Raw genomic sequence first — 23,789 nt, forward strand, 5'->3', positions numbered from 1 at the left:
AAAGAAGATATTTTAGAGTTCCACTTTTTTATGTACGTGAGGTGATACACTAGCATAAGTATGTCAAACCTCCCTTTAGTTATTTCTTTCAGATAAAGTGGTTAGGATCTGGGAATAACGGTCCAAGAAAAAGGCACAAGAGGACGGAGGCAAGTTTTTAAATAGTGGGACTGCCCTTCCTGCCAAAATCTCAAGGAGCAGCCCACCAGCCCAAAGGCGGAGGCGACTGAGGAGGAGCAGGAGCAGAAACAGACGGGGCCGCCTTCTCTCCTGCCAACCAACTGGGGACCGGGCGTTCGATGCGCTTGCTCTCCTGGTATTTGAGTCGAGTCAGTAGCTCAGTAATTGAAGCAAAATGATTTCTCCGTCCAAAAGTGAATAAGGGAGCATGCCAGGTGTTCATTTTTGGTCACCGCTCCCTCAGTATGTGCCCATAAAGTCTCTCTCCAGAGAGTAGGCAGTCTGGGCTAGTTAGAGGTCAGGCTCCATGTCTGCCATGTGCTTGGAAGGGAGGCAGCCGCTCTACTCGCCGTTTTCTTTCCTGCGAAGATCTCAGTGACTCTCCAAAAGGTAAACTGATCCGGTCTGGGCCAGAGGGGTGTATAACACCGTCCCTTTTGCTCCCTACGTTCACAAACTTATAGCCTGACTAATAGGATGCCCATTTCCTAAAAGCCCAAAGGGCCCCCACCACTCCCTCCTTAGCACTAGTCCCTTTTCTTCACTCTCACTCCTTTGGGCAGGTGACCAAGGCTCCTCAGCTTGGAGGGGATCCCCAAACTTCTGGTTTTTCTCATTAAAGATTTGTTTTGTTTCAGTCAGAGGCGAACAGCTCTGCCATGTTTGGAAAACTGATGACTATAGCAAGTAAGTACATTTGCTCACTCAGTAAAATCACTTTTTAGTGATGCCTCTTGCATGTGGGAACCTGGTAGCTTGTTGTGAAAATAGCCTTACAAATAATTATTTGGCTATTTAGAGGGAGAATGTAGATGTTTTCATTTTTTTGCCAGCACACAGACTAGAAGATTGTTCAGAACTGGGGAAAAAAAAATCGGCCGTGGTTCTTCCTTTGCATTGTGACCATTTGTTCTTTTTTTTTTTTAATATCTCACTTTGATAGAGAATTTGCCTGACCCTGGAAAAAGCACAAGATTTTGTAAAGAAATTTCAATCAGGTCCCTTGGTGATGATGAAAAACTCCGGTCTCAGCTGGAGTTATTAATCAGTCCCACATGTTCATTGTAAACAAGCAGATGTCCTGTGTGGTGAGTGAACTACTTAAGTTTGATCTTTAAGAGAAATGCCAATCAATAGTATTTATTGGGTGTGAGGTTAAGTTAGCATGGGGAGACCTTGACTGCCTTAAAAACCAATGGAAAGGAATTTCTATTTCGTGGGGATTTGGATGGGCATCAATTGGAGGCTTTTGAGGAGTGGGGAGATAAAAATCATGTTGGATTTAGCCTCTGTCCCACCCGGAGCTCACAGTCTAAGTAAGGGGAAGAATAGATATTTAATTATCATTTTTCAGATGAAGAAATTGAGGTCTCTGACTCCCAGCCTCTGCTCTTTCACTAGGCTGAATGAGAAATCAAGGATAATGCCAAGGTCATGGCTTGTGGAGTTGTCTACAGTGATGGAGTGTCAAGGCAGAGACAGGGTTTGGGTTGGAAGATGAGGAGTTACGTTTTGGATGTGTTATGTTTGAGGGGCCTGCTGGAAATTCAAGTAGAGATGTCCTGAAGGCAGGGGAAATGTGAGATTACAGAGAAGAAGAGAGATTGGGGCTGGAAAGGTAAACTTGGAATCATCTGCATAGAGATGGTATTTAAGCCATGGGAGCAAATGAGTTCTCCAAGAAAATGAAATGTAGATGGAGAATAGAAGGGGACCCGGACCTGAGCCTTGAGGGACTCCCACAGTTAGGGTGAGGGAAGCAGAGAAAAAAGCCAGTGAGAGACCCTGAGAAGGAGCGGCCAGAGTTGTAGGAGGAGAACCAGGAAGCCAGGTCAGATCATCTGTCCGGAGAAGGGGGTGATCCTCATTGAAGCAATTGAGAGATCAAGGAGGATGGAGGAGAGGTCATTGGATTTGGCCTGAAGGAGAACATTAGCCACCTTTGAGAGGGCACTTTTGGTGGAGTAGGTGGGGTTGGAAGCCAGCTGCAAGGGTCAGGGAGAGAATTAGAGGAGAGGCATTGAGTGTAAAAACTCAGTCCAGGATTTCGGAGAAAAATGGTAGGAGAGAGATGGGGCGTTAACTGGAGGGGGTCAGGGGTTAAGGGTGGGTTTTTTTAGAATAGGCCATGCGTGGGCATGTTTGGAAGCAATGAAGAAGGAGCCATTGGAGAGTGAGTGGTTGAAGATGGTGGTCAGGTAGGGAGAAGGGAAAGGGGCAAGAGATTTAAATAAAGTGCAAAGGGATGGGATCTGAGATGCAGGTGGAGTGAATAGATTTTAAGAGGAGGCAAACAGTATCTTCTTAGGGTGCTTGCTAGGAAGGATGGAAAGGTCAAATTTGGGTCAGAAGGAGGATGGAACTGGGTGCGGTACATAGACTTTAGGGAGGTCATTTCCTGATTTCAGTTTTATCGATGAAATAGATGGCCAGCCACTGGGACCAAGCGATGGGGGAGGTGGGAGGCGGGGTCTGAGGCTAGAGTTAAAGGTTGATATAGCTGGTGTGGGCATTGGGCAAAGGAATCAATAAGGATGGAGAAGTATTTGTACTGGGGGAAAGGGAAGACAGTTATAGTAGGTGAGATTGAGTTTGAGGTGGAGGAGGATAGTATGGTGTCAAAACAGCAGGGACTGTCTCTATCTGTTGCCAGACTTGTTTCATTTCCAAAGGCGCTTAGTACAGTGCTCTGCACATAGTAAGCGCTCAATAAATGCCTATTGAATGAATGGATTTCCTCCAGTGCTCCATGGCATGAGTACACAAGCAGAGGAAGTGTACTGTGGGGGTGATCCAGGGGTGTGGGTTGGTGGTACGAGTTTGACGGAGGGACAGGGGCATGAGGGAGTGAAGTTCAGTGGAGAGGAGGGAGTTGAAGGTGTCGATTGGTGCAATCTAGAGCGGGCAGGTTGGGTATGGGATGGAGAGCAACTGGGACATCTTGACAGTTTGGGGGAACCCCTTAGACCGTTAGTCCCGAGTAGAATAGGGACTGTGTCCAAACCAGATTGCCTTGAATCTACCCCAGCATTTAATACAGTGTTTGCACAGAGTAAGCATTTAACAAATGCAAGAGTTATCATTCATTATTATAGGGGGTGAGAGGCAGAGGAAGAGCCAAGGAGAGTAAGAAGTCACGATTGTGCCAATGTGTTATGTTTACTGAAGCGAATGTGATGGAGGGACTATTTTTTAGGGAAAGATTTACTGTGTCAAACTTAAGAAATCTAATACCAAAAAAGACCATATAAGTATGTGTCTTCATTTCATGGAGACATGCTCCTTGAACACTTTGGAAGGGGTGAAAGGTTTATATTTTTTTAAGATGTACATGGAAGCGGTAATCAGTTAATGTTTTTACTGAGTGTTTACTGTGTGCAGATCACTGCACTAAGCATTTGGGAGAGTACAAGACAACAAATTTGGTAGACACATTCCTTGCTCACAAGAAGCTTGCAGTCTTGAGGGGGAGGCAGGCAGGAAGCAGCATCGTGTAGTGGATAGAACACAGGCCCGGGAGTCAAAAGGTCAAGGGTTCTAATCCTGGCTCCACCACTTGTCTGCTGTGTGACCTTGAGCAAGTCACTTCCCTTCTCCATGCCTATCTCATCTGTAAAATGGGGATTGAGACTGTGGGCTCCACGGTAAGTTAGTATATATTCATTATAGATGGTGTACATAAGTGCTTTAGATAGTTTTGTTCTTCTTATGGAATCATTTTTATTTCTGTAGCGAGAAATTGCCCGGAAACTAGCAAATCCCAAACAGCCAACAAACCCTTTCCTCGAGATGGTCAAATTCTTTTGGAAAGAATTGCCCCCTGTGCACATTGATTCAGAAGCCATCAGGTAGGCACTACCCGTGCTCCTTTTAATGTTTCTCTTGGTCTGAAACAGGCTGTTCGTACCTAGGAACAGGCTCGGGGGAGATGGAACTGTTTCATAGCTTCTATTTCAGCCATCAGGTTGGAAATTCCACACAAACAAACTCATGGATTCGGCTCCACTCAGCAAGATCACGTGTCCGATCAGCCTGTTGGTGGAGCCGTCATCTTTGTGATCTTTCATTTCCAAAGAAAACGAATTTAGTTAAAATTGTTCTTGGCCATGTGAACTCAGGCATTACTGGAGGTGAAGGTGTTTTAACCCCTCACCTCTTGGAAAAGAAATTTCCCTATTTATCAGATAACAAGAAAGATAAGATAAGCTCTGCTGGTTAACTTAACGTTCTCTGCAAAGTTTGTCAGAAGAATATATACTTAGAGATTATTGCTCTGCCGATTCTGCTTCAAGGGACTACTGTCCAGGTAAAGTTTCCCCGCGGTGCTTAAACCGAACGTTGTGGTTCTGCTGCCAGAAACAGAAGGTACCCTTAATAAAGACCACCAAAGTCTGACTGGAGGCAAATGCCTCAACAGGTGACTTCCACAAATTGTGATTCTGGGGTCTGCTGTTTCCCTTAGAGGACTTTTCACGTTCAAACAAGACGTAATTCAAGGGACAGTAGCTGTGGGGCAGAGTTTTAACTGCTGGGGATCTTCTGTAGGTGGAATATCATATTGAGGAATGGACACGGAAAGAGCGACATTCTCTCCCAATGGAGCCGTTCCTATGGGTTCAACCTCTGAAGTGGGAGGGGTGCTGGGAACGGAGGAAGAAAGTGGGGAGTGGCAATGGGTGAGAGAGCAGGGAACGAGTAGAAGTAGAAGAGCTAAAGGAGACTCTTAGGTTTTGGGAGATTTAAACCAAATTTTCAAAAAAATGAATTGGAAGATAATACCTAATACAACTCCAAAACCCATTCCCTAACTGAACATTCCCTCTCTCATCTTTCCTGCCAATGCTTAGGACAGTGCTTGGCAGGTAGTAAGCATTTAACAAATAGCCTAGTTAGTATTACGATTATCACATTGGTACCCGCCCACCTGTAAGTTATAATGGAAGCCCCATGGGACTCGAAGAAAGCAGGGCAGTCGCCAGTGTTGCCTGAACCTTGGCCTCATAACCATAAGGCTGGGAGCTGCAGTACGACCCGTACAAAGCTGCCTGCTAGTTGGAGAGTCACTCTGAAGTCCTGGAGGGCAAAGAGCAGACCCAGTTCATGCAGCAAATGCCTAGATGTCCTGGCACTTAGTGAAGCTTGCTTTGACTGTGCCCAGAGGAAAAGTGGGCATTGTTTGTTTCACAACTGAACTGTGACACATATCTCACCAGTCTCATTAGGCTGTACTAAAAAAAATCAGTTGCAAGGCAAGAGTTCATCCGGATGGTTTTATTTCCTAGTGCGTTGGTGAAACTGATGAACAAATCAATAGAGGGGACCGCCGATGATGAAGAGGAGGGTGTTAGTCCAGATACCGCTATTCGTGCGGGACTTGAACTTCTCAAGGTATTGCTTCAACATCGTATACTCGTGCTTTGATTCCAAAGGTAACACCACTGACGTTGAACTCACAGTGCACAGAAATGGTTGGAAAGGCTGACACGTAACCAGCGGCTCCAGCCAGATTGTGTACACGTTGCCACCTGTGCTCTGTTTTATTGATGCGTTTACCTGCGGTACTTCGAAGTGCTTCAGCTTTGCTTCCTAACCACATGGTCTATGTGTTTGCTACTGGTGTATCTCAAATTCTTTTTAACAATTATATATTCGTCCTTTTATACTAGGTGGTCTGGAAAGCTCAGGTAGAGCATGCGACTTTTATTTCTGTCTGTTCAGTTCTCGGTCAGTATCTATCGTGGTGTTCTGTTCGAAAAGACCCCATACTTTCCTGATCCAATTCACTACTGTTAGTCCCCAACTTTCTGTTGCGATGTTATACTTAGATGTACTAATATCGCCCCATTTCTTGTTTTTGAATCTGCGAAGGCTTTTAGATTGTAAATGCCAGGAGGGCAGGAACTGATTGTCACGGCACCCATATGGGCAATAATATAATCCAGTGATCCCCTTTTCTTGTCAGGATCCAGTTAATAAAGTAAAAGAAAATTAAGTCAACAATCGAAAATCCCTCCCTAGGAAGTAAAGGGGGTTTACATTTCCAAAAAGCCAGTTGACAATCCCCGAGCTGTTAGTAGAGCGGTTGGGTTTACCTAGGGCCACTTTAATTAGCCTCTGGGTCTTGGTAAATTGCAAATCATCTCCTGAACCCAAGGCTCAAGGGGCAGGTTTAGGGGTTTACAGCATTTCCCTTTAAAAAAAAAATCGAGGTGATACCTGAGAAACCGCAGTTGGATAAACCTGGCTAAAAGTTGCCCAGGGCCCAAAATGCCAGCTTGAATGGTGAGAGCCAAAAAAAAAAGAGCAGGAGTCTCTCTGTGGAACACTGATTTGTCACTCAGATGTGAGCTCAAAAAATCAGTTATGTGGGTCAGGTGGAGACCCTGGTCTGTTGGGATAGTTAGTTCCTCGGTGAAAGAGAGTGCGTCCTAAGCTTCTGTTGTACTTTCCCAAGCAGTGAGCAGAGTGCATTGTACTGTGGTGCTCAGTAACTACCATTATTACTAATTGTAGCGGAATAGACATTCGTTTGAAGCTGACTTAATCTGTCCGTGAATCTATGACACGGTGGATGTTTCTCTATTTCCTCTTCAGGATGTGGATATTTGTGAATGTTTCCATGTAAGAAAAGCTCTGCATATACGTAAATATAATTCCAACCTACTAGGAACTTCAGCCTGGGCTCTCCCTGCATGAGAATATGAACACTGGAAGGGAACATTCTTTTCTAATGGAATACATAATTATTCTCTCTCCAGATTTAATTCGATAGCACCAGAAGTTGCCCATTTATCCATTTGTCATTGGAGAAAAGCAAATGCAAGTTGAGATTGTAATACGAGGAATTTGCCAATTGTGTTGCTTCTCATATTTCCTGTAGTTAAGTGGATTTCTCCAGTACCTTGCAAGTTCAGGGCAAAGGCACTTAAAGATTGAGGTCCTGAGGCTAAATCCTGTCACACCTCTTTTCCTCCCTGCCTGTTTTTCCTTTCCACATTCTCCTCAGAGGTGTCTCTGTCTAGGCCTCTCGGTGAACTTTACGGATCTGACTTATTTAGCTCAGACTGAGTGCAGAGCATTGCACTTAAGCACTTGGGAGACTGTAGTGAATAAATAAGGCACGATTCCTGCCCATAAGGCATTTACAGTCTAACTGGTGAGACAAACTAAGAAAATAACAGGACGAGAGGAAGAAGATCAGAGATGAATTAGAGTCGGGAGCAGCTCTGGAGGTTCTGAGGAGGTGTCTGGAATAAATGGGGAGGAAGAGAAGGCAGAATGAAGAGATAGCTGGCTATTCCATCTGGGTCTCCCCTAGTCTCAATTAGCCCATTTCTCACTATTCCACTCTTTCCCAGTTCTAGTGCTAAGTAGTATAATTGACTGGTTCTCAGATTCACATCAACCCTCTGTCCAACACATCCACCACCAATAGTAATGCCGGGAGACCAAAGACAGGAGGCGGAGGAAAAGAAAAGGCCCGGCTAGAGCACCAACCGCTCCGTATGCAAGTGGTCCGACCTGGGCTCGGAAGAAGCCTTCTTCGGGACGACTGTCTCAACGTGTGATAGAGCACAGCACCATTGCTGTCAGAGGATCGGTGACCCATGCAGTGCCTGGTTTTCCTCAGGACACAGTAGTCTCTACTTTTGGATTTATATACCTTAAAGGCTTTCTGTCTCTCTTTGTCTGCAGGTTCTCTCTTTCACGCATCCTACCTCGTTCCATTTCTGCAGAGACCTATGAATCTCTCCTGCAGTTGCCTCAGGATGGAAGATACAAAGTAGCCGAAGCTGCCATACAGATTTTAGGAACACAGGCCACAAAATAGAAACGGACCTCCCCCAGATAAGATCGTAAGCATATCTCCCTTTTCACTCTCCTAGTCTCATTCTTCTCCCAAGCTAAGCTTTCGGTTGTACCTCGCAGTCATCTCTCCTTTTCTCTCTCCTCTTTTTTTGTGGGGGAGGGGGATATGGGTTAAGCACTAACTATGCACCAGGCACCATACTAAGCGCCGGGGTTGATACAAGGTAATCAGATTGGGCATGGTCCCTGTCCAACAGAGGTAACTGAGGCACAGAGAAGTGGAGTGACTTGCCCAAGGAATGCTGCTGACAAGTGGTGGAGCCAGAAACAGAACCCAAGTGCTTCGGATTCACCTACCCACCTAAGTATCTTGACTCGATTTTTGCAGGACCTTAATTCCCATTTTGCACCAGAAAGCAAAGAGAGGGACTCCGCACCAAGCGAAGCAGGCCGTCCATTGCATTCATGCTATCTTCAGCAATAAAGAAGTGCAGCTTGCCCAGATTTTTGAGGTATGTACAATGTTAATTCTGCGTTCATATAACCAGTTTCCCAATCAGTGTTGTTTGGGCAAGTGTCCCCCGTCTGTGTTTCCCTCCCGCACCCCACCGTAATCCATCAGTCTACGAGCGGTCTCTATCGACCACGTACCGTGTGTCCACAGCCCTGTAATCTGAACCACACAACAGGCACTGAGGTGCTATTATAAGACGCTGCCACATGACCTTTCTGTGGCTACGAGCGGGTCTGTGTGTTTTCCCTGCCTCTTGACATTGTGTGTGTTTATGTGTGTGTTTGGCCCTTTAGCCCCTCAGCAGAAGTCTGAATGCCGATGTCCCAGAGCAGCTCATAACCCCACTGGTCTCTCTGGGCCACATTTCCATGTTGGCACCAGACCAGTTTGCTTCCCCGATGAAGTCGGTAGTGGCAAATTTTATTGTGAAGGATCTTCTAATGAACGACAGGGTAAGTCTCCAAGCCTCTTTCTAAACTATTTCATTTTTCCCAGTAGCTTTACAAATGATTACAAAAGCCATTGCACCAGAAAGCGATTTTGATACTTGGTGACGATGTTACTGTGTCAGTCAGTGGTATTTGAGTGCATACTGTGTGCGGAGCACTGTTCTAAGTGCGAGGGAAAGTACAGTGTAACAGAGGTGGTAAGCACGTTCCCTGCCTGTGAATCAATCAATCAGTCTTACTTATTGGGCAGTTACTTTGTGCAGAGCACTGTATTAAGCACTTGGGAGAGTAGTCTTGGTAGCCACCACAGTCTTTATCACCCAAATTAGCCAGCCGTTTTCAGGGTTCCCACAGAACCTGTCCGACCCCACAAGATGCCCGAGGTGATTTCTCATTCCGGAGGCTTCACCTCGAAGGCATAATCCTAGCAAGTATTTCCCTACTTCTGGCTGTTTCACCTCTCTCTGAAGAACTAGCTGTTTTGCTTCAGCTGTGAGAGGCTGAGCAGACAGTGGGGTAAGGCTTAGCTTACGGGTGACTCCCCAGTGAAGGGTTGCTGCTTCTGACTCCCTGAACCCCCAAAGTGGTGGTTTTCATCAAGAGAGAGCAACTCTGTGCTGGATTGGGTTGTGGGTGGAAGGTGGGAAAGATGGAAGGCAACGAAATGAGTGGCTAGGGTTAAGAGAAGTAAGAATCGTCTTGTGGTTCAGAAATTGGCAAGCTGTTCTCGAATTTGAGAAAACTCTGCTTTTTATTTCACCCAGATGGAAACAAGGGATAACTGATTGAAATTTCAAATAGGTGTGCTGGAAGCCAGAAATGGGCCCAATGCTGACCCCTGCCACATCACAAATGAATTCAAACCCTGAAATAGCCCAGCATGTTGAGAAGAGTGGCTTGAGGCTCACAGGCCTTTAGTTTGGCCCAGGCAGCCCTTTTTGGGATCTGACTGGATTCTTCCCTCGGGCCTGGTGGTACAAGAACCTTGGCTGTCACCATAGCACAGAGCTGATTCCATTTCCCTCCTGCTAGTGGGCTCATCATGAGTGTCTTTAATGCTCTGCACCGTTAGAAAATACTGCCCTCATTTACCACCCCACCTACCAGTGTGGAATCCCTCTGGGGAGAGGGCTCTGGGCTTTTTTAAAGTAACTATTTAATCATATTCGTTCATTCACTCATTCAATCGTATTTGTTGAGTACTTACTGTGTGCAAAGCACTGTACTGAGTGCTTGGGAGAGGACAATGTAACAGCAAACAGACACGTTCCCTGCCCACAATGAGCTCAGTTGCCTTCCCCTTCCCATCCACTCCCTTTTATTTCATCATTCAGACACTTGTTTTCACACGAATAATGGTAAACTTTGTGCCACTAACTCCCAAGATTTGGGGAGAGGAAGAATTTGAAACAAATTCAGGGTGGCCAAGGATAATAGTATAATTGAGAACCACTGAGAACCCAAAAAAGAACTGTGAAAAATGAGCTGGATTTCACCCTCTGTTGAGCTTCCAGGGGTTCTCAGTCAGTGTGTCTGCCCAGAGATAGATAACTTGATCAAAGAGCTCTCGATGGCAATGTCGGCTTCTGAAAAGTCTGAGAGTTCTTCCAAGAAATGGATGTGGGAAAGGGGCACAAAACATCAGGGAGAAGCCTCTAGCTGGTCTCACGTCTTTGGCGATCTCACCCATGAGCCGCTGACCCTGGGCCCCGTGGATTCCCAGGTACCAGAGATGGGGACAACCACAGAGGTCAGTAATGAAAGTCTGAAAGTGTCCCGCTCACCTCTGTCAAACCAAACTTAATTGATCTAATGATCTAAAGTCTACAGGTGAGAAGAATGGCAAATTATGGTCTCCGGATGAAGAAGTTTCTCCAGAGGTCCTCGCAAAGGTCAGTCGTCTTTATCACGCGTCTCTAGATACCAAGTGAGGAGAGCCAAGAAACCATCCAACCATGATGGCTCTGGCCTTCCTATCAAAAAATGGACTTTTCATTTTAAAAAGTGGTCGGGTTGCTGGGTGGAATTGTACCTTTTATTCATCACTGAATTTATTGTTGAAATCTACTGGTTGCCAACATCTACCTGCCCTCCTGGCTCAATGCCACCTCTCTCTCATAAGGCTAGAATCAGCCCATGCAACCAAGCTACTGCTCCAGGGCTCAGCCAGGAAGGAGCCTCTTTTGGCCACCAGTGGTAAAGCTGGAGGAGCAGAGCTAAGGTTGAGGCAGAAGCAGCCTGGCCATCCCCACAGTGGCATTCCCATGAGTGTGTACATCAGGTCTTGGGTCCAGACACATTTGTGCCAATTTCCCCTCGCCTCTTCTCTGCTTCTGGACAATAATAATAATAATAATAATGATGGTATTTGTTAAGCGCTTATTATGTGCCAAGCACTGGGGTAGATACAAGGTAATAATAATGTTGGTATTTGTTAAGCGCTTACTATGTGTTGAGCACTATTCTAAGCGCTGGGGTAGACACAGGGGAATCAGGTTGTCCCACGTGGGGCTCACAGTCTTAATCCCCATTTTACAGATGAGGGAACTGAGGCACCGAGAAGTTAAGTGACTTGCCCAAAGTCACACAGCTGGCAAGTGGCAGAGCCGCGGTTCGAACCCACGACCTCTGACTCCAAAGCCCGTGCTCTTTCCAGTGAGCCACGCTGCCTCTGATGTCCTAGATATCTCACGGAGTTGGTAGCGAGGCTTAATAGAAAACTAACTTCCTGCCCCTTTTTTTCCCCCTTCCCTCTCTTCCTCCGTCTTCCAGTCCTGCCCCTTCCAGCCCCATCCTGGCTGCCATCCCCGAGTTTCTACGCTCGGATCCTAACCCTAAACTCTGACATCCAATCTCTCCCTTCCCTATTGTGGGCACCAAGTGCCCTTATGTTTCCAGTGACTCTCCTGGGCACTGATGCCCCAGAGCCCTGGTTGCCCAGTTGAGTCCATTCTTCTGGCCACTGCTCTGCTGGTTCATTAGTGAGCCCTGTCTGGCCTGTGGGTGGCCTGGTTTCACGGCCCAAAAAGCCACAGACCAGAAACATAGTCCGGCCAGGAGCCACAGACTAGAACAAATCCTGGGAGGAGGGGAAAGGTGGTGAGTCACAGGAAGCGGGCACTGCGTCGGGGAGAGGAGAAATTTGGTCAGGGGAAGTGGCGGTGATCAAACAGTCGGGATGCTGAGCGTGGACCTGGGCTCCACACTTCACCCTGACCTGCCTTGGCCCAATGCAGCGTGCTAGACATAATAATAATAATAATAATAATTGTGGTATTAAGCGCTTACTATGTAGCAGTCACTGTACTAAGCACTGGGGTGGATACAACCAAATCGGGTTGGACACAGTCCCTGTTCCATGTGGGGCTCACAGTCTCAATCCCAATTTTACAGATGAGGTAGCTGAGGCACAGAGAAGTAGAGTGGCTTGCCCAAGGTCACACAGCAGACAAGTGGCAGAGTAGGTATTAAAACCCATGACCTTCTGACTCCCAGGCCCGTGTGTCCTATCCACTATGCCATCCTGCTTTCCAGCATGTTAGGAAGTGGTGCATCACTCAGAAGCGGCGTGGCCTCGTGGGTCGAGCCCGGGCCTAGGTTCTGATTCTGGCTCAGCTGCTTGTCTGCTGTCAGTCCTTGGGGAAGTCACATCACTTCCCTGGGCTTCAGTTACCTCATCTGTAAAATGGCAATCAAGACTGAGCCCCAGGTGGGACACGGACTGTGTCCAACCCGATTGTCTTGTATCCACCCCAGTGCTCAGTACTGTGCCTGACACATAGTAAGCACAAAACAAATGCCATTTAAAAAAAAGACTCACGAGCTACAGTTTGGCCACCTTTATTATCATTTTGGCTCTGCCTGAGAGGGACTTGAGTCTGTTTTCTCCACTTCAGAATGTCTGATAAGAAACTAACCAAAGCCCCTGCAGAGACCAAAGGGGATCATGTCACTGCTTGATAGTTTGGGCATGGGATTTGGCATAATTACCACATTGTGTTACTACCTTCTTCTTTTGCAGGTGCAAGCGATTAAACTCCTGGTCCGATGGCTATTGGGTATGAAAAACAACCAATCTAAATCTGCCAACTCAACTCTTCGGCTATTATCAGCTATGCTGGTTAGCGAGGGGGATCTGACGGAGCAGAAGAGAATCAGGTGAAGCCCAACTCTGAGTCTTGTAATCTGAAATGCCACAGAAGCTATGCTTGGTTGATTCTGGACTTGCTAAATGAGTTAAAATTTGTCGTAAATTTGAACTAACGCAAAGAATGAAGCAGCTCTGATGAGATGTGTCAATCGGCCGGGTAATGGAAACTGTAAATGTTCAAGTACAACCGAAACTGGTGATAATATTGCCTCTTGTAGCATCGGACATCCTGATGGTACCCTGGATCCAATCAGGTGCCAGTGCCGTGACCTCAGTTTCCTTTCTGCAATGTAACCCTGTAGTGCCATCGATGTCTCAGTCGATCAGTGGTGTTTTTTGAGCGCTTATTGTGTGCCGGACACTGACTAAGCGCTTGGGATACTGCAGTACAGCAGAGTCAGTAGACATGTTCCCTACCCACAATGAGCTTTCAGTGTAGAGACTCCACCGTTACCGCCAGCCCTTGCTGGTTACAGAAATTACCTTGTGGTCTGAAGTTGCTTTTTTTCTAGAGGAAGAATTAGAAAATATCTTTATCTTCCATTGAGAGGGTGTGGATAGGAATTGGAGAACAATGGTGCTGGGTCCTAAGCTGCTCTTTCCCCAAATCTCCTGATCTTTAACGTCACCACCTGAGGCCTCTAACCCCTGCCAACTTTGTGTCCGTCACGTCTGACACTTTTCTCTCCTTTCAAATGAGCTTTGTCTTGGGATGGCAGCTTTTGTCTCTTTTCTCTCCCAACTTTCTCATCTCTTCTCTGTGCCATGTTGGAACCTCCCTCCCTCCCTTTCCTCTTCCTTCAATGTCTTATATGTGGTTTCTATGCTTAGAGCAGAAACGAGTCTTTCCAGGTAGTCAAATTTGTGCTCTCAGTTGAATCCAGAGATTTCTCTCTACCCTCATTTTCCTTCACCTGCCTTGTGGGTTCAGCATTCATTCACCATCATTTCCCTCTTGATTCAGAGCTTCACTCTTCACCCTTCTTTTTCCTCCCACCCCCCACTTATTTCTCTCTCTCTCTCCTTCCCCTCTCTGGTTTCCCCTCCTGTCTCCCAGATCTGGGCCTCAACCTGCCCTCTGCTGGGAATCATACAGTACCTACATAAATGAAAAAAGTTTTAAAGTAAAGTTTTAAACCAATCAACCCATCAGTGGTATTTGTTGAGGGCTTACTATGTGCAGAGCACTAAGCACTTGGGAGAATACAACAGAGTTAGCACAGCGAGCTTTCAGTCTAGAGATTAATGTTGAGCATTGGTTCCTAAATACTGATCATCAGCCTCCTTGCTGACCTCCCTGCATTCTGCCTATCTCTGTCTCCAGTCTGTACTTCACTGTGCCGCCTGGAACATTTTTCTACTAAGCTGTTCAGACTGTGTCTCCCCACTCCTCAGAAACCTCCAGTGATTGCCCATCTGTCTCTGCATCCAACGGAAATTCATCACCATTGTCTTTAAGGAATTCAGCTCTCCCCCTCCTACCTTACCCTGCTTACCTCCTATTACAAGCCCACCCCACAAACCTTCTCCTTTGATGAAAACTCTGTCTCACCTCCATCCCCTTGCCTGGAACTCCCTCCCCATTGAAACCCAACCTTCAAAAGCCTGCTAAAATTATATCTGCTCCAAGAGGCCTTCCCCAACATGCCTCGTTTCCCCATTCCGTTCACCCTCCCTTCTGTATCACCTACGCATTGCGTCTGTGTCACTTAGTACTTGATCTTCACCCCTACCCCCAAAGTGCTTTCGCACATATCCTACAGTTTATCATTTCCCTTATTTCTTCTCAATTTTACTTTCTGTTACCCCTCTAGACTGAAAGCTCCTGGTGGGCAGGGATCATGTTTACCAACTGCATTGTACTCTTAAGTGCTTAGTATACCACTCTGGACCACAGTGAGTGCTCAATAAATACCTTTGATTGAGGCACCAAGAGCAGAAACCACCAGGGGAATGTAGAGGCAGGAGACAAACTGCATCACCCAAGGGTGTGCAGAAGGGTGAATGGAGAGCGAAGCTGGTTTTAGAACAGCAGGGATTCTCTTGGCTTCCGACCTCACCATTCTAGGATTTTCCTGTTAATTTTTCACTTTGTCAAAGACCAAAGCCTTTTGAGTATCCCACTCTCTGAGCCCCCAGAGCACCCCTTTTCCCTGTATCCATCATTCTACTGAACCCTTAAAGGTTTGGCTCAGAATCTGCAGCCTGAGCATACCCACTTCCAGCTATTTTCTTCAGGGTATTAAACATTCTCATCCAAATATCTTCTGCCCGTCTTTATGACCCTCCATGAGGCCATTGTAAAGGTTCCATTTTGCTCTGTTAATTAAGATTCAACTCTGGAGTCTACCACCTGGATGACCCTTACCTTCCCCTCTCCTCTTGCAAGCACAGGAGATTCCTTCAGCTGTTTTTAGGGTTCTCTCACCCCTCCAAGCCTTGAACAGGCCTTTTTTCCCACTCACAAGAGTTCCCTTCCTCTTTTCTGTCTTATAAACACAGTTCAAGACTCATCACCTCCAAGAATTCTTCTCCAGTGGCCTTAAGTCGCATCTGACCTTCTGGCACATGAGCCTCAGAGGGGAACGGGGAGCACGGCTTATGGTCTAGAGGCAAGTCAGTCTCAGGCCAAGTTGGGCATCAGATATTCTTTGGTTTTGTATTCACAGTAAATCTGACATGTCTCGTTTGAGACTGGCTGCCGGGAGTGCCATAATGAAGCTCGCTCAGGAACCCTGTTACCATGAAATCATTACCCCAGAGCAGTTCCAGCTATGCGCCCTCGTAATCAATGTAAGTGTGTCCTACCACGTGAGCGTGGGATTGTTGAGCCCCGTTCTGATTAGAAAGGTTTGTATCGATGTTGCTGGATGTCTTTTTCCTTGAATAAAGTGTCTGTAGCCAAGAGAATCTTTTTTAGTTTATAAACACCAGTAAACTCATACTATAGTTTTGTTCTTTGCATCCAGGATTTGAGACTTCCATTTCTGAAGGTTTTAAAGAAAAACCTCCCCAATGCTTCATCCTTTTTTTTTTTTTTTTAAACCACAGGATGAGTGCTACCAGGTGAGGCAGATATTTGCCCAGAAGTTGCATAAGGCCCTTGTGAAGTTACTACTCCCATTGGAGTACATGGCAATCTTCGCCTTGTGTGCCAAAGACCCTGTGAAAGAGAGAAGAGCGCACGCCCGACAGTGTTTGCTGAAAAACATCAGCATCCGGAGGGAGTATATTAAGCAGAATCCCACAGCTAACGGTGAGTGGGAGGGAAAGCTTAACACCAGGATTGGAGGTGGCAGCAAAGCCCACTTCTTCCAATCTGGACCTAACCGGGATTGTTCCCAATACGTGATTCTCTCTTCTCCCTGGAAAACCAGACCCAGCCAATGTTTTACTTAATTTAAGTGGATTCTCCACTGTTCGGATTAGTGGTAGCTGATATCTAACCTCTCGCCAGCGTGAGGCTGGCTTTTTACCATAGTAGTCCTCTACTGTGGCATCTAAATCACCGGCGCTCTCTACCACCTTTGTGTTCAGCATTCTCTTGCCAGAGAGATGTGAAACGTCCCTCTTTCCCTCCATTGGGAGAAGATGGGATGCTAGCCACTTTCTCTGTGTAGCGCTGTCTCCCATTCTGTCCACACCACTCTTTTTCATCTCACCAACATACCCACCCACCTGAGGGTGACTTAAACACTTGACCCAGTTTCCCGGGGATAACCTTTCCCCATCATCTCCTCAATAGGCAACAGGAACAGGATGCTATTACACATATAAATAATAATGATAATTGTGGTATCTGCAAAGGGCTAAGTGTCAGGCATTGTACCAAACACCGGGGTAGATACGAGGTAATCAGGTCCCACGTGGGGCTCACGGTCTGTGTAGGAAGGAGCACGGGTGTCGAATCCCCATTTTGCAGATGAGGGGGAACTGAGGCGCAGAGAAGTTAGGTGACTTATTCCAGATCATAGAGCTCTGCCACGTCTGCTGTGCGACCCTGGGTAAGTCACTTAATTTCTCTGTGCCTTAGTTCCCATCTGCTAAAGGGAACTTAAGAGTGTCAGCCCAACTTGTAACCACCCCAGGGCTTAGAACTGTGCTTAGCACATAGTTAACTCTTAGCGAATACTATTATTGTTATTCAAAGCCATTCTGTTTTCTACAAAAGTGTTTATTTATAAGTTTTAGTTCATGCAAACGTAGGGAGTACAACTCAGACGAGGAGTCAGAAGACAGAATGACTCCCTGACCACCTTTGTGACATAATCTATCAATCAGTAGGATTTATTGAGCGCTTACTGTGTGCAGAGCACTCTGTAAGCACTTGGACTCATGGCTTCATTGCTATGACTATAAAATGTAGCTGTAGTAGAGTATCAAAATTCCAGATTTCTGCCCCTCCTGCCCCCCCCAAAATCATTTCCAACCTTTGTCAACTCCAACCTGCCCATCCCTTCTGTGCGGCTCTCCCACCGTGCTCCCACCTGGCAGAGGGACTGCTTGCAGCACCTATTGACGTCCCAGACAGCCCCCAGCCCGCTGTTAGAGCCTGCCCTGGCCCCCCACTCTGCGACAGCCCACCCTCAGGATTTCCACTGCTGCAGTCGCTCCCAGCCCTCCCTCTTCCTAGTTCTGTTCCTGCCTGGATTGGCACTGGCCCGGGCCTCTCACCCCGTGACCAACCTCAGGCAGTTCTCCCCTCTTCCCCCTTCACCACCCCCCGGCTCGAGACCCTCGGGGCTTTCGTCTCTCTGTTGTAATAGCTTTCTCTCCAGCCATTGTGATGTGGGGTTTAATGAGATGATACCTGACCGTGGCTCAGAACACCTTAGAAAAGGTATTTTGGAGACTGCTGAGTGTCCTTTCATCGCTGCTGTTCTCATTCCAGAAAAGCTGTTATCTCTGCTGCCTGAATATGTTGTTCCATATATGATTCATCTGCTGGCCCACGATCCAGATTTTACAAAACCGCAGGATGTCGACCAACTCCGCGATATTAAAGAGTAAGTATTTTCTCCATTTGGGAATCCTGAAACAAAGAGGCGATTCGTATATTCCTCGTGCACGAAAACGAGCGTTTTGTTCTTCTTGCACCAGGGTCCTATCGCAGCGTCGCTGCTGTATCCGTTACTGTAAGGCTTTAAGCGGATATGGATCTGTTCGAAATTCAGTTAACTCTGCTTACAAGACTGCAAGGGGCAACCCAAATGAATTATTCATTCCGAATACAGAGTACCCACTGAAAAAGGTTGGGATCAATTGCGCAAGAGAGCGGAGCAGCAGAACCCGAAGCCGTAAATCACTCCGTTCACCTCGCGGCTGTTGTTACTTGCTGTGCAGCTGGCAGGAAAAAGCTAGGTCACAGTTACTTGGCCGTTCTGCTGCTACTGCGGCAGGCTGCAGCGCGATGCCGCTCCCGCCCTGGCCATCTCTGGTCGCCCCCGCCTCCACCCGCCATGGTTTGGCAAACGGGAGTGGTTTTTGATCTGAGTCTCTTTGGGCCGGATGGCCCGGCCGCCCCTGCTCTCGCCTAGTTTTTCTCCCGGTGGGGGACCTGCCATTGTCCCCAGGTAGTTATTCCTTTTGCACCCTCTCCCCGCCACCCTCTTCCCTCCTCTGGCCTTTTTTTTTTTTTTTTAGGTTATTAGTTAAGCACTTACTTTGGGCCGGGCACCGTACTAAGCTGATCAGGTCGGGCACCGTCCCTGTCCCAGATGGGGCTCACAGTCTCCATCCCCATTTGACGGATGAGGCCACTAAGGCAGAGAGAAGCGAATCGACTTGCCCAAGGTCACGCAGCAAAGTGGCAGAGCCGGGATCAGAGCCCGGGTCCTCCGGCCTCCTAGGCCCGTGCTTTATCCGCTAGGCTGCGCTGCTCCTCGGCACAGTGCTCTGCACAGGGTAAACGCTCAGTTACCATTGATTGATTAAGCGCGAGTCTGTGCCACGTTAGGTGCCTGTGGTTTATGCTTGAAGTTTTAATGACGAAGAATGAGAACAACAGCCACGCCTTCATGAAAAAGATGGCCGAAAACATCAAACTCACCCGAGACGCCCAGTCTCCGGATGAGCCCAAGACAAACGAGGTAAAGAACAGCTGGGCCGAGGCGTGGGAGGAGAGGATTTTGTCTCCAGCTGTTAGGTCAAGAGGTTTCTTCCTTGGCTGACCTTAGGGTTGTAGCCAACCTAAGCCCAAGGTTTTCATTTTACCAGTGAACGGAGTTTAATCTGTTTGCACAACAAGTCTGCTTAAAGGGAAACTTCCGAGTAGGGATTGTGAGTGGCGGATTGTTCGTTTTGGAAATGGGGACTTTGTAATTATCCCCGACCGAACACCTCTCACAGGAAGTATGGATCTACAGGGAATGTCCTGATTGAAGTTGGCCTGAGGTGGAGTGAAAATAGACTGAAGAGTGCAGTTGGGTTTCATTAAATCTGCAAGGCTGCTACTCCACTACATTTTGGTGAATCAGTTGTGATTTTATAGGGAAAGGGATGTTCAGGGTGGGTTTTGACTTGCTTATGAATCGTTGTACATGAGCCTTATTTTTGGGGTTTTTCTTGCAGAAACTTTATACCGTCTGTGATGTGGCCCTCTGTGTTATAAACAGTAAAAGTACTTTATGCAATGCAGATTCATCTAAGGACCCCGTCCTCCCCACCAAGTTTTTTGCCCAACCCGAAAAGGTAATTTTCATTCTCCGTTTCTTTGTCATGATTTCACTTCTAACATCTGAACAGAGGAACCCATTTTGGTGTGCATGTGCACATTTCTCTGTCGGTGCCCACAGAGAAATGGGTATTGAAAGAGTTCACTTGGGGGAGGGTGGAGCTGAAGACAATTCTAGTCTGTTTCTCCAGATGAAACCTAAGCAGAGGGTTTTCATTTAGTATTAAATTGGAGATTCTGCAGTTACATTTGGCGAATTAAAGTTTGTGGTGTTTGGGGCTGCAACGTAAGTGTACACTTTAATTTTGCAAAACTAATGCATGAATAAAATTTGATGTATCTATTGAGCACTTAGTATGGGCAGAGCTTGGGAAAGTTCAGTACAATCAGGATGGTAGATGTGATCCCTGCCCACAAGGAGCTTAGAGTTTTTGGGGGAGACAGATATTAAATGAGTGTGGATAGTAGATAAGGATATGTTCATCAGTGCTTTGGGGAGTGTCAGAGTGCTTACAGGGTACACAGGTGCAGACGAGGGCAGACAGGGGAAAGGACGGCTTAGTCAGGGAAGGCCTCTTAGAGGAGGTGTGATTTTGAAGTGGGGTGGGGGTGGACGGTCAGATCTGAAGGGAGAGGGTGTTCCAGGACCGAGGGAGGATGTGGACAGGGGGTCAGCAGCGGAACAGACTATCCAGCCAGTTGGCCAGAGCTCAGTGACTCCTATAAACCACATATAAGGACAGGGTGTTTTCCGTTGAAAAAAACCACAAATACAACACCCCAGGTGGTTAATACCTTCATTAATGTTTTTCTTTTCCAAAAAAGGATTTCAGTAACGACAGGAATTATATTTCAGAAGAGACAAGAGTTCTCTTATTAACAGGAAAGGTATTGTATATTTTTCTTTTCTCTGCCTGTCTCTTCTACTCTTCCTAGAATAGTCTTAAATCCCAGGTTACCTAGAGATACGATCCCCCCCCCCGTTTTGGCAATTGAGAGAATTTCAAGCTAGTATTTAATGCACCTTTGTGAAAAAGAAAAGTTGTTCTAGGGCGAAAAATGATCTGACCTGAGAAGCAGCGTGGCCTAGTAGGTAGAGCATGGGCCTGGGAGTCAGAGGACCGGGGGCTTTAATCCCAGCTCCGTCATTAGTCTGCTGTGTGACGGGGGGGAGGTCACTTCTTTGTGCCTCGGTCACCTCATCTGTAAAATGGGGAGTAAGACTGTGACCCACCTTGTATCTACCCCAGCACTTTTAATACAATTCCTGGCACTTAAATACCATTTTAAAAAAATTGGGGTGGTTTTATCGTGAGGTTGAAAAACCTTTTTTTTAATTGGCTCCAAAGTAGGGAAAGTAATTCTGTATAGTATTTGGCCTGAAACCAGAAAAGCAAAAGGTAAGGCCATTTTAGATATTGCTTGAGATGGGGTTGGCAGTTTAGTATTAAGACGGCGGGCACGATGAAGTTAGATAGGACCGGTGTGATTAAGAGAGAGAAACCTTCATCTGCTGGTCTTCCCGGACCAGAGAAACATGGTTTGTGCAGCCATTTTCATAGCTGTCGGTTTAACTATGGTATATCTGCACCAGAAGCTCAGCCCCACAGCTAGCTAACGGTGACCTCAGGGTCCCAGGAAGCAATGATAAATTGACACTGCCTTCACTGTGTCAAGCTCTGGGTCTCCGAGAACTTCATTGACATCTGCGATTCCGTGTGCTTTTCAGCCCAAACCCGCTGGCGTGCTCGGGGCGGTGAACAAGCCCCTCTCGGCGACCGGACGGCGGCCCTATATCCGAAGCACAGGCACCGAGGCAGGAAGCAACATCACTGGGAACTCTGAGCTCAGCCCCTCTGCAGGAAATCGGTCCAGGCAAATTTCTTCCTTTCTTCCGGTTAATTTGTGTGTGGCCGCTGCCTCCATACCGGACGTTGGCCGGCTGAAAAGCATCAGTGGGAAAGGACAGGGCTGCATCGATCCCGATGCGGAAAAGAAGGAATCGGGTCAATGCTATTTTTAGCAGAGAGTGAGAGACTATTTATGGGCTGTGAACGCGTAACTTCTCAAAAAGAGAAAAAAAGTCCTTTCGGGTATATCGTTAGGTTGAGCGCTGGGATCAGACATCGCGTCGGAAAGAATCTCAAATGAGTAACTCGTTAAAGATAACGGTCCTGTGCAGTGAGAGAGCCAACCCGTGTTTGTGTTCAACAAGAGTCTGAATTAACCCCATCACCCTCTAGAACGTCTTGGTACCGAAAAAATTCAGTGACAGATGCGAGGTGAAGGAAAACGTAGACCAAAATAAGCGTCAGGGTTTGCTAAGCGATTGGTATTAAGGATACTTAGCTCTCCAAGGGAAATGATGACCTTTCAGATACTCCCTTGCTTGTATTTGAAGGCTTGAGATGATGCGCTCTGATCTCAAAGGGTTCAAAGAGAATTGAGTAGACCCAGGCTCCTAGAGACCTTCGGTTCCTAAAGAGGAGGGAGTCAAGTCTGCCACTCCCTTGCTTGGCCAATGGATTCCCACTTTCAGCATCAGTGTGCTCCCTGTGGCCCATAACCTGTGGGAATGGCCCGGGGGTGGGGTTCTCAGGAGAGCAGACAGACCTTCAGCTCTGGGGCTAGAAAAGAAGGGCTTTAAGCACAAGTCTGGTTTCTCGTTAACAGGGAGCCGTGTTCAGAAGCTTCAGAAACGGGGGTCAGTGAGAACGAGGAGAATCCCGTGCGAATTATTTCAGTCACACCAGCAAAGAGCGAGCCTGGAAAGAACAAGGTAAAAAGTTAAAACCCTTGTAACGGTAACCTCATTTTCTCTCTCTTTGACCGCAACTTTGGCCCCGATTTACCGTTCGAATGTTTATATGCCGCATCTGCCCGGGTATATGGTAATAAGCAAAATCGGGGCCCAGCCAGAACCCGAGTGGCTCAGGGCCACGGCTTCCTCCAAGGCTGAATGATTGCCGTAGCAAACACACACCCCCTTTCTGCCTTGCAAAGAGAGGCCAAAGATGGAGATGGGGCAGAAACGCGTCAGCATAAGGCAAGGTAAAAAAGAGGCCACAGGGGCAGATTTCCTTGCTGTTGCCTCAGCCCGACAGGATTAGTGTGAGCCCAGCAGATTTTCCCCTCACCTGTGAAGAGTGGCCCTCTTTGGAGGAATGGTAAGCAGTCCACTTGTCTGCTGTTGACCTTGGGCAAGTCACTTCACTTCTCTGGTGCCTCAGTTGCTTCATTGGTAAAATAGGGAACGAGACCGTGAGACCCACGTGGGACGGGGACCGTGTCCAACCCGATTAGCAGGTATCCACCCCACCGCTCGGGACAGTGCCTGGCACACGGTGAGCGCTTAAAGTGTGTGACTGTGGGCAAGTCACTTAACTTCTCGGTGCCTCAGTTACCTCATCTGTAAAATGGGGATTAAGACGGTGACAACCTGATTACCCGTATCTCCCCCAGGGCTTAGAACAGTGCCCTGCACATAGTAAGTGCTTAACAAATACCAACATTATTATATTATTATTAAAGTACCATAGTCGTTGTCATTGTTATTAAGGAAAGTGAGAACAGATTTCTCTCCACAAATCATTTGGCAGGGGCATCTTTCGGAGAACTGGGTTACTAAAGGCATTTTCTTTGACCTCCTTAGGAAATGAACTCCGATCAGGCCGCCCAAGGCAACATCAGCACCGAGCGTGGAAAGAAAAGAACCACGGCTGCCGCTGGGACCGAGAACATGCACCAGCAACCAGACGAGAAGAAGGTAGATGAAAGCGGCCTGCCCGGCCCTCCCAGAGCCAGGAGAGGACGCCCGCCCAAGTCCGAATCTCAGGGCAGTGCAGCCAAAAGCGAGGAGACCGGGAAAGCAGCTGGCAGGGGAAGAAAGCGGGCGGCAGTCAGTCCAGAGCACCCCGGGGGTCTGGAGGCAGGTAACCCCAAAGCGTCCAGACTGCAGGACATAGCCAAAAAAGCAGCAGCATCACAGAGGCACATTGATTTACAAAGGTAAAA

General features: G+C 47.2%; 1 protein-coding gene across 1 annotated transcript in view; it reads left to right on the forward strand.

The window, feature by feature from the left end:
• Window positions 1–23,789, forward strand: part of PDS5A (PDS5 cohesin associated factor A) — an 84,698-nt gene extending 60,909 nt beyond the window's left edge. The window contains 22 exon segments of the mRNA XM_029083041.2: window positions 819–867; window positions 1,124–1,242; window positions 1,244–1,263; window positions 1,984–1,987; window positions 3,913–4,028; window positions 5,463–5,568; window positions 7,876–7,908; window positions 7,910–7,982; window positions 7,985–8,036; window positions 8,378–8,501; window positions 8,797–8,955; window positions 10,776–10,844; window positions 12,974–13,110; window positions 15,772–15,895; window positions 16,154–16,358; window positions 17,994–18,108; window positions 19,059–19,191; window positions 19,673–19,792; window positions 20,601–20,663; window positions 21,505–21,650; window positions 22,449–22,554; window positions 23,428–23,789. Of these exon segments, the coding sequence (XP_028938874.1) occupies window positions 819–867; window positions 1,124–1,242; window positions 1,244–1,263; window positions 1,984–1,987; window positions 3,913–4,028; window positions 5,463–5,568; window positions 7,876–7,908; window positions 7,910–7,982; window positions 7,985–8,036; window positions 8,378–8,501; window positions 8,797–8,955; window positions 10,776–10,844; window positions 12,974–13,110; window positions 15,772–15,895; window positions 16,154–16,358; window positions 17,994–18,108; window positions 19,059–19,191; window positions 19,673–19,792; window positions 20,601–20,663; window positions 21,505–21,650; window positions 22,449–22,554; window positions 23,428–23,787 (2,433 nt within the window). The 3' untranslated portion in view covers window positions 23,788–23,789.

This window comes from Ornithorhynchus anatinus, chromosome 18 (assembly GCF_004115215.2).
Source record: "Ornithorhynchus anatinus isolate Pmale09 chromosome 18, mOrnAna1.pri.v4, whole genome shotgun sequence".
Classification (NCBI taxonomy): domain Eukaryota; kingdom Metazoa; phylum Chordata; class Mammalia; order Monotremata; family Ornithorhynchidae; genus Ornithorhynchus; species Ornithorhynchus anatinus.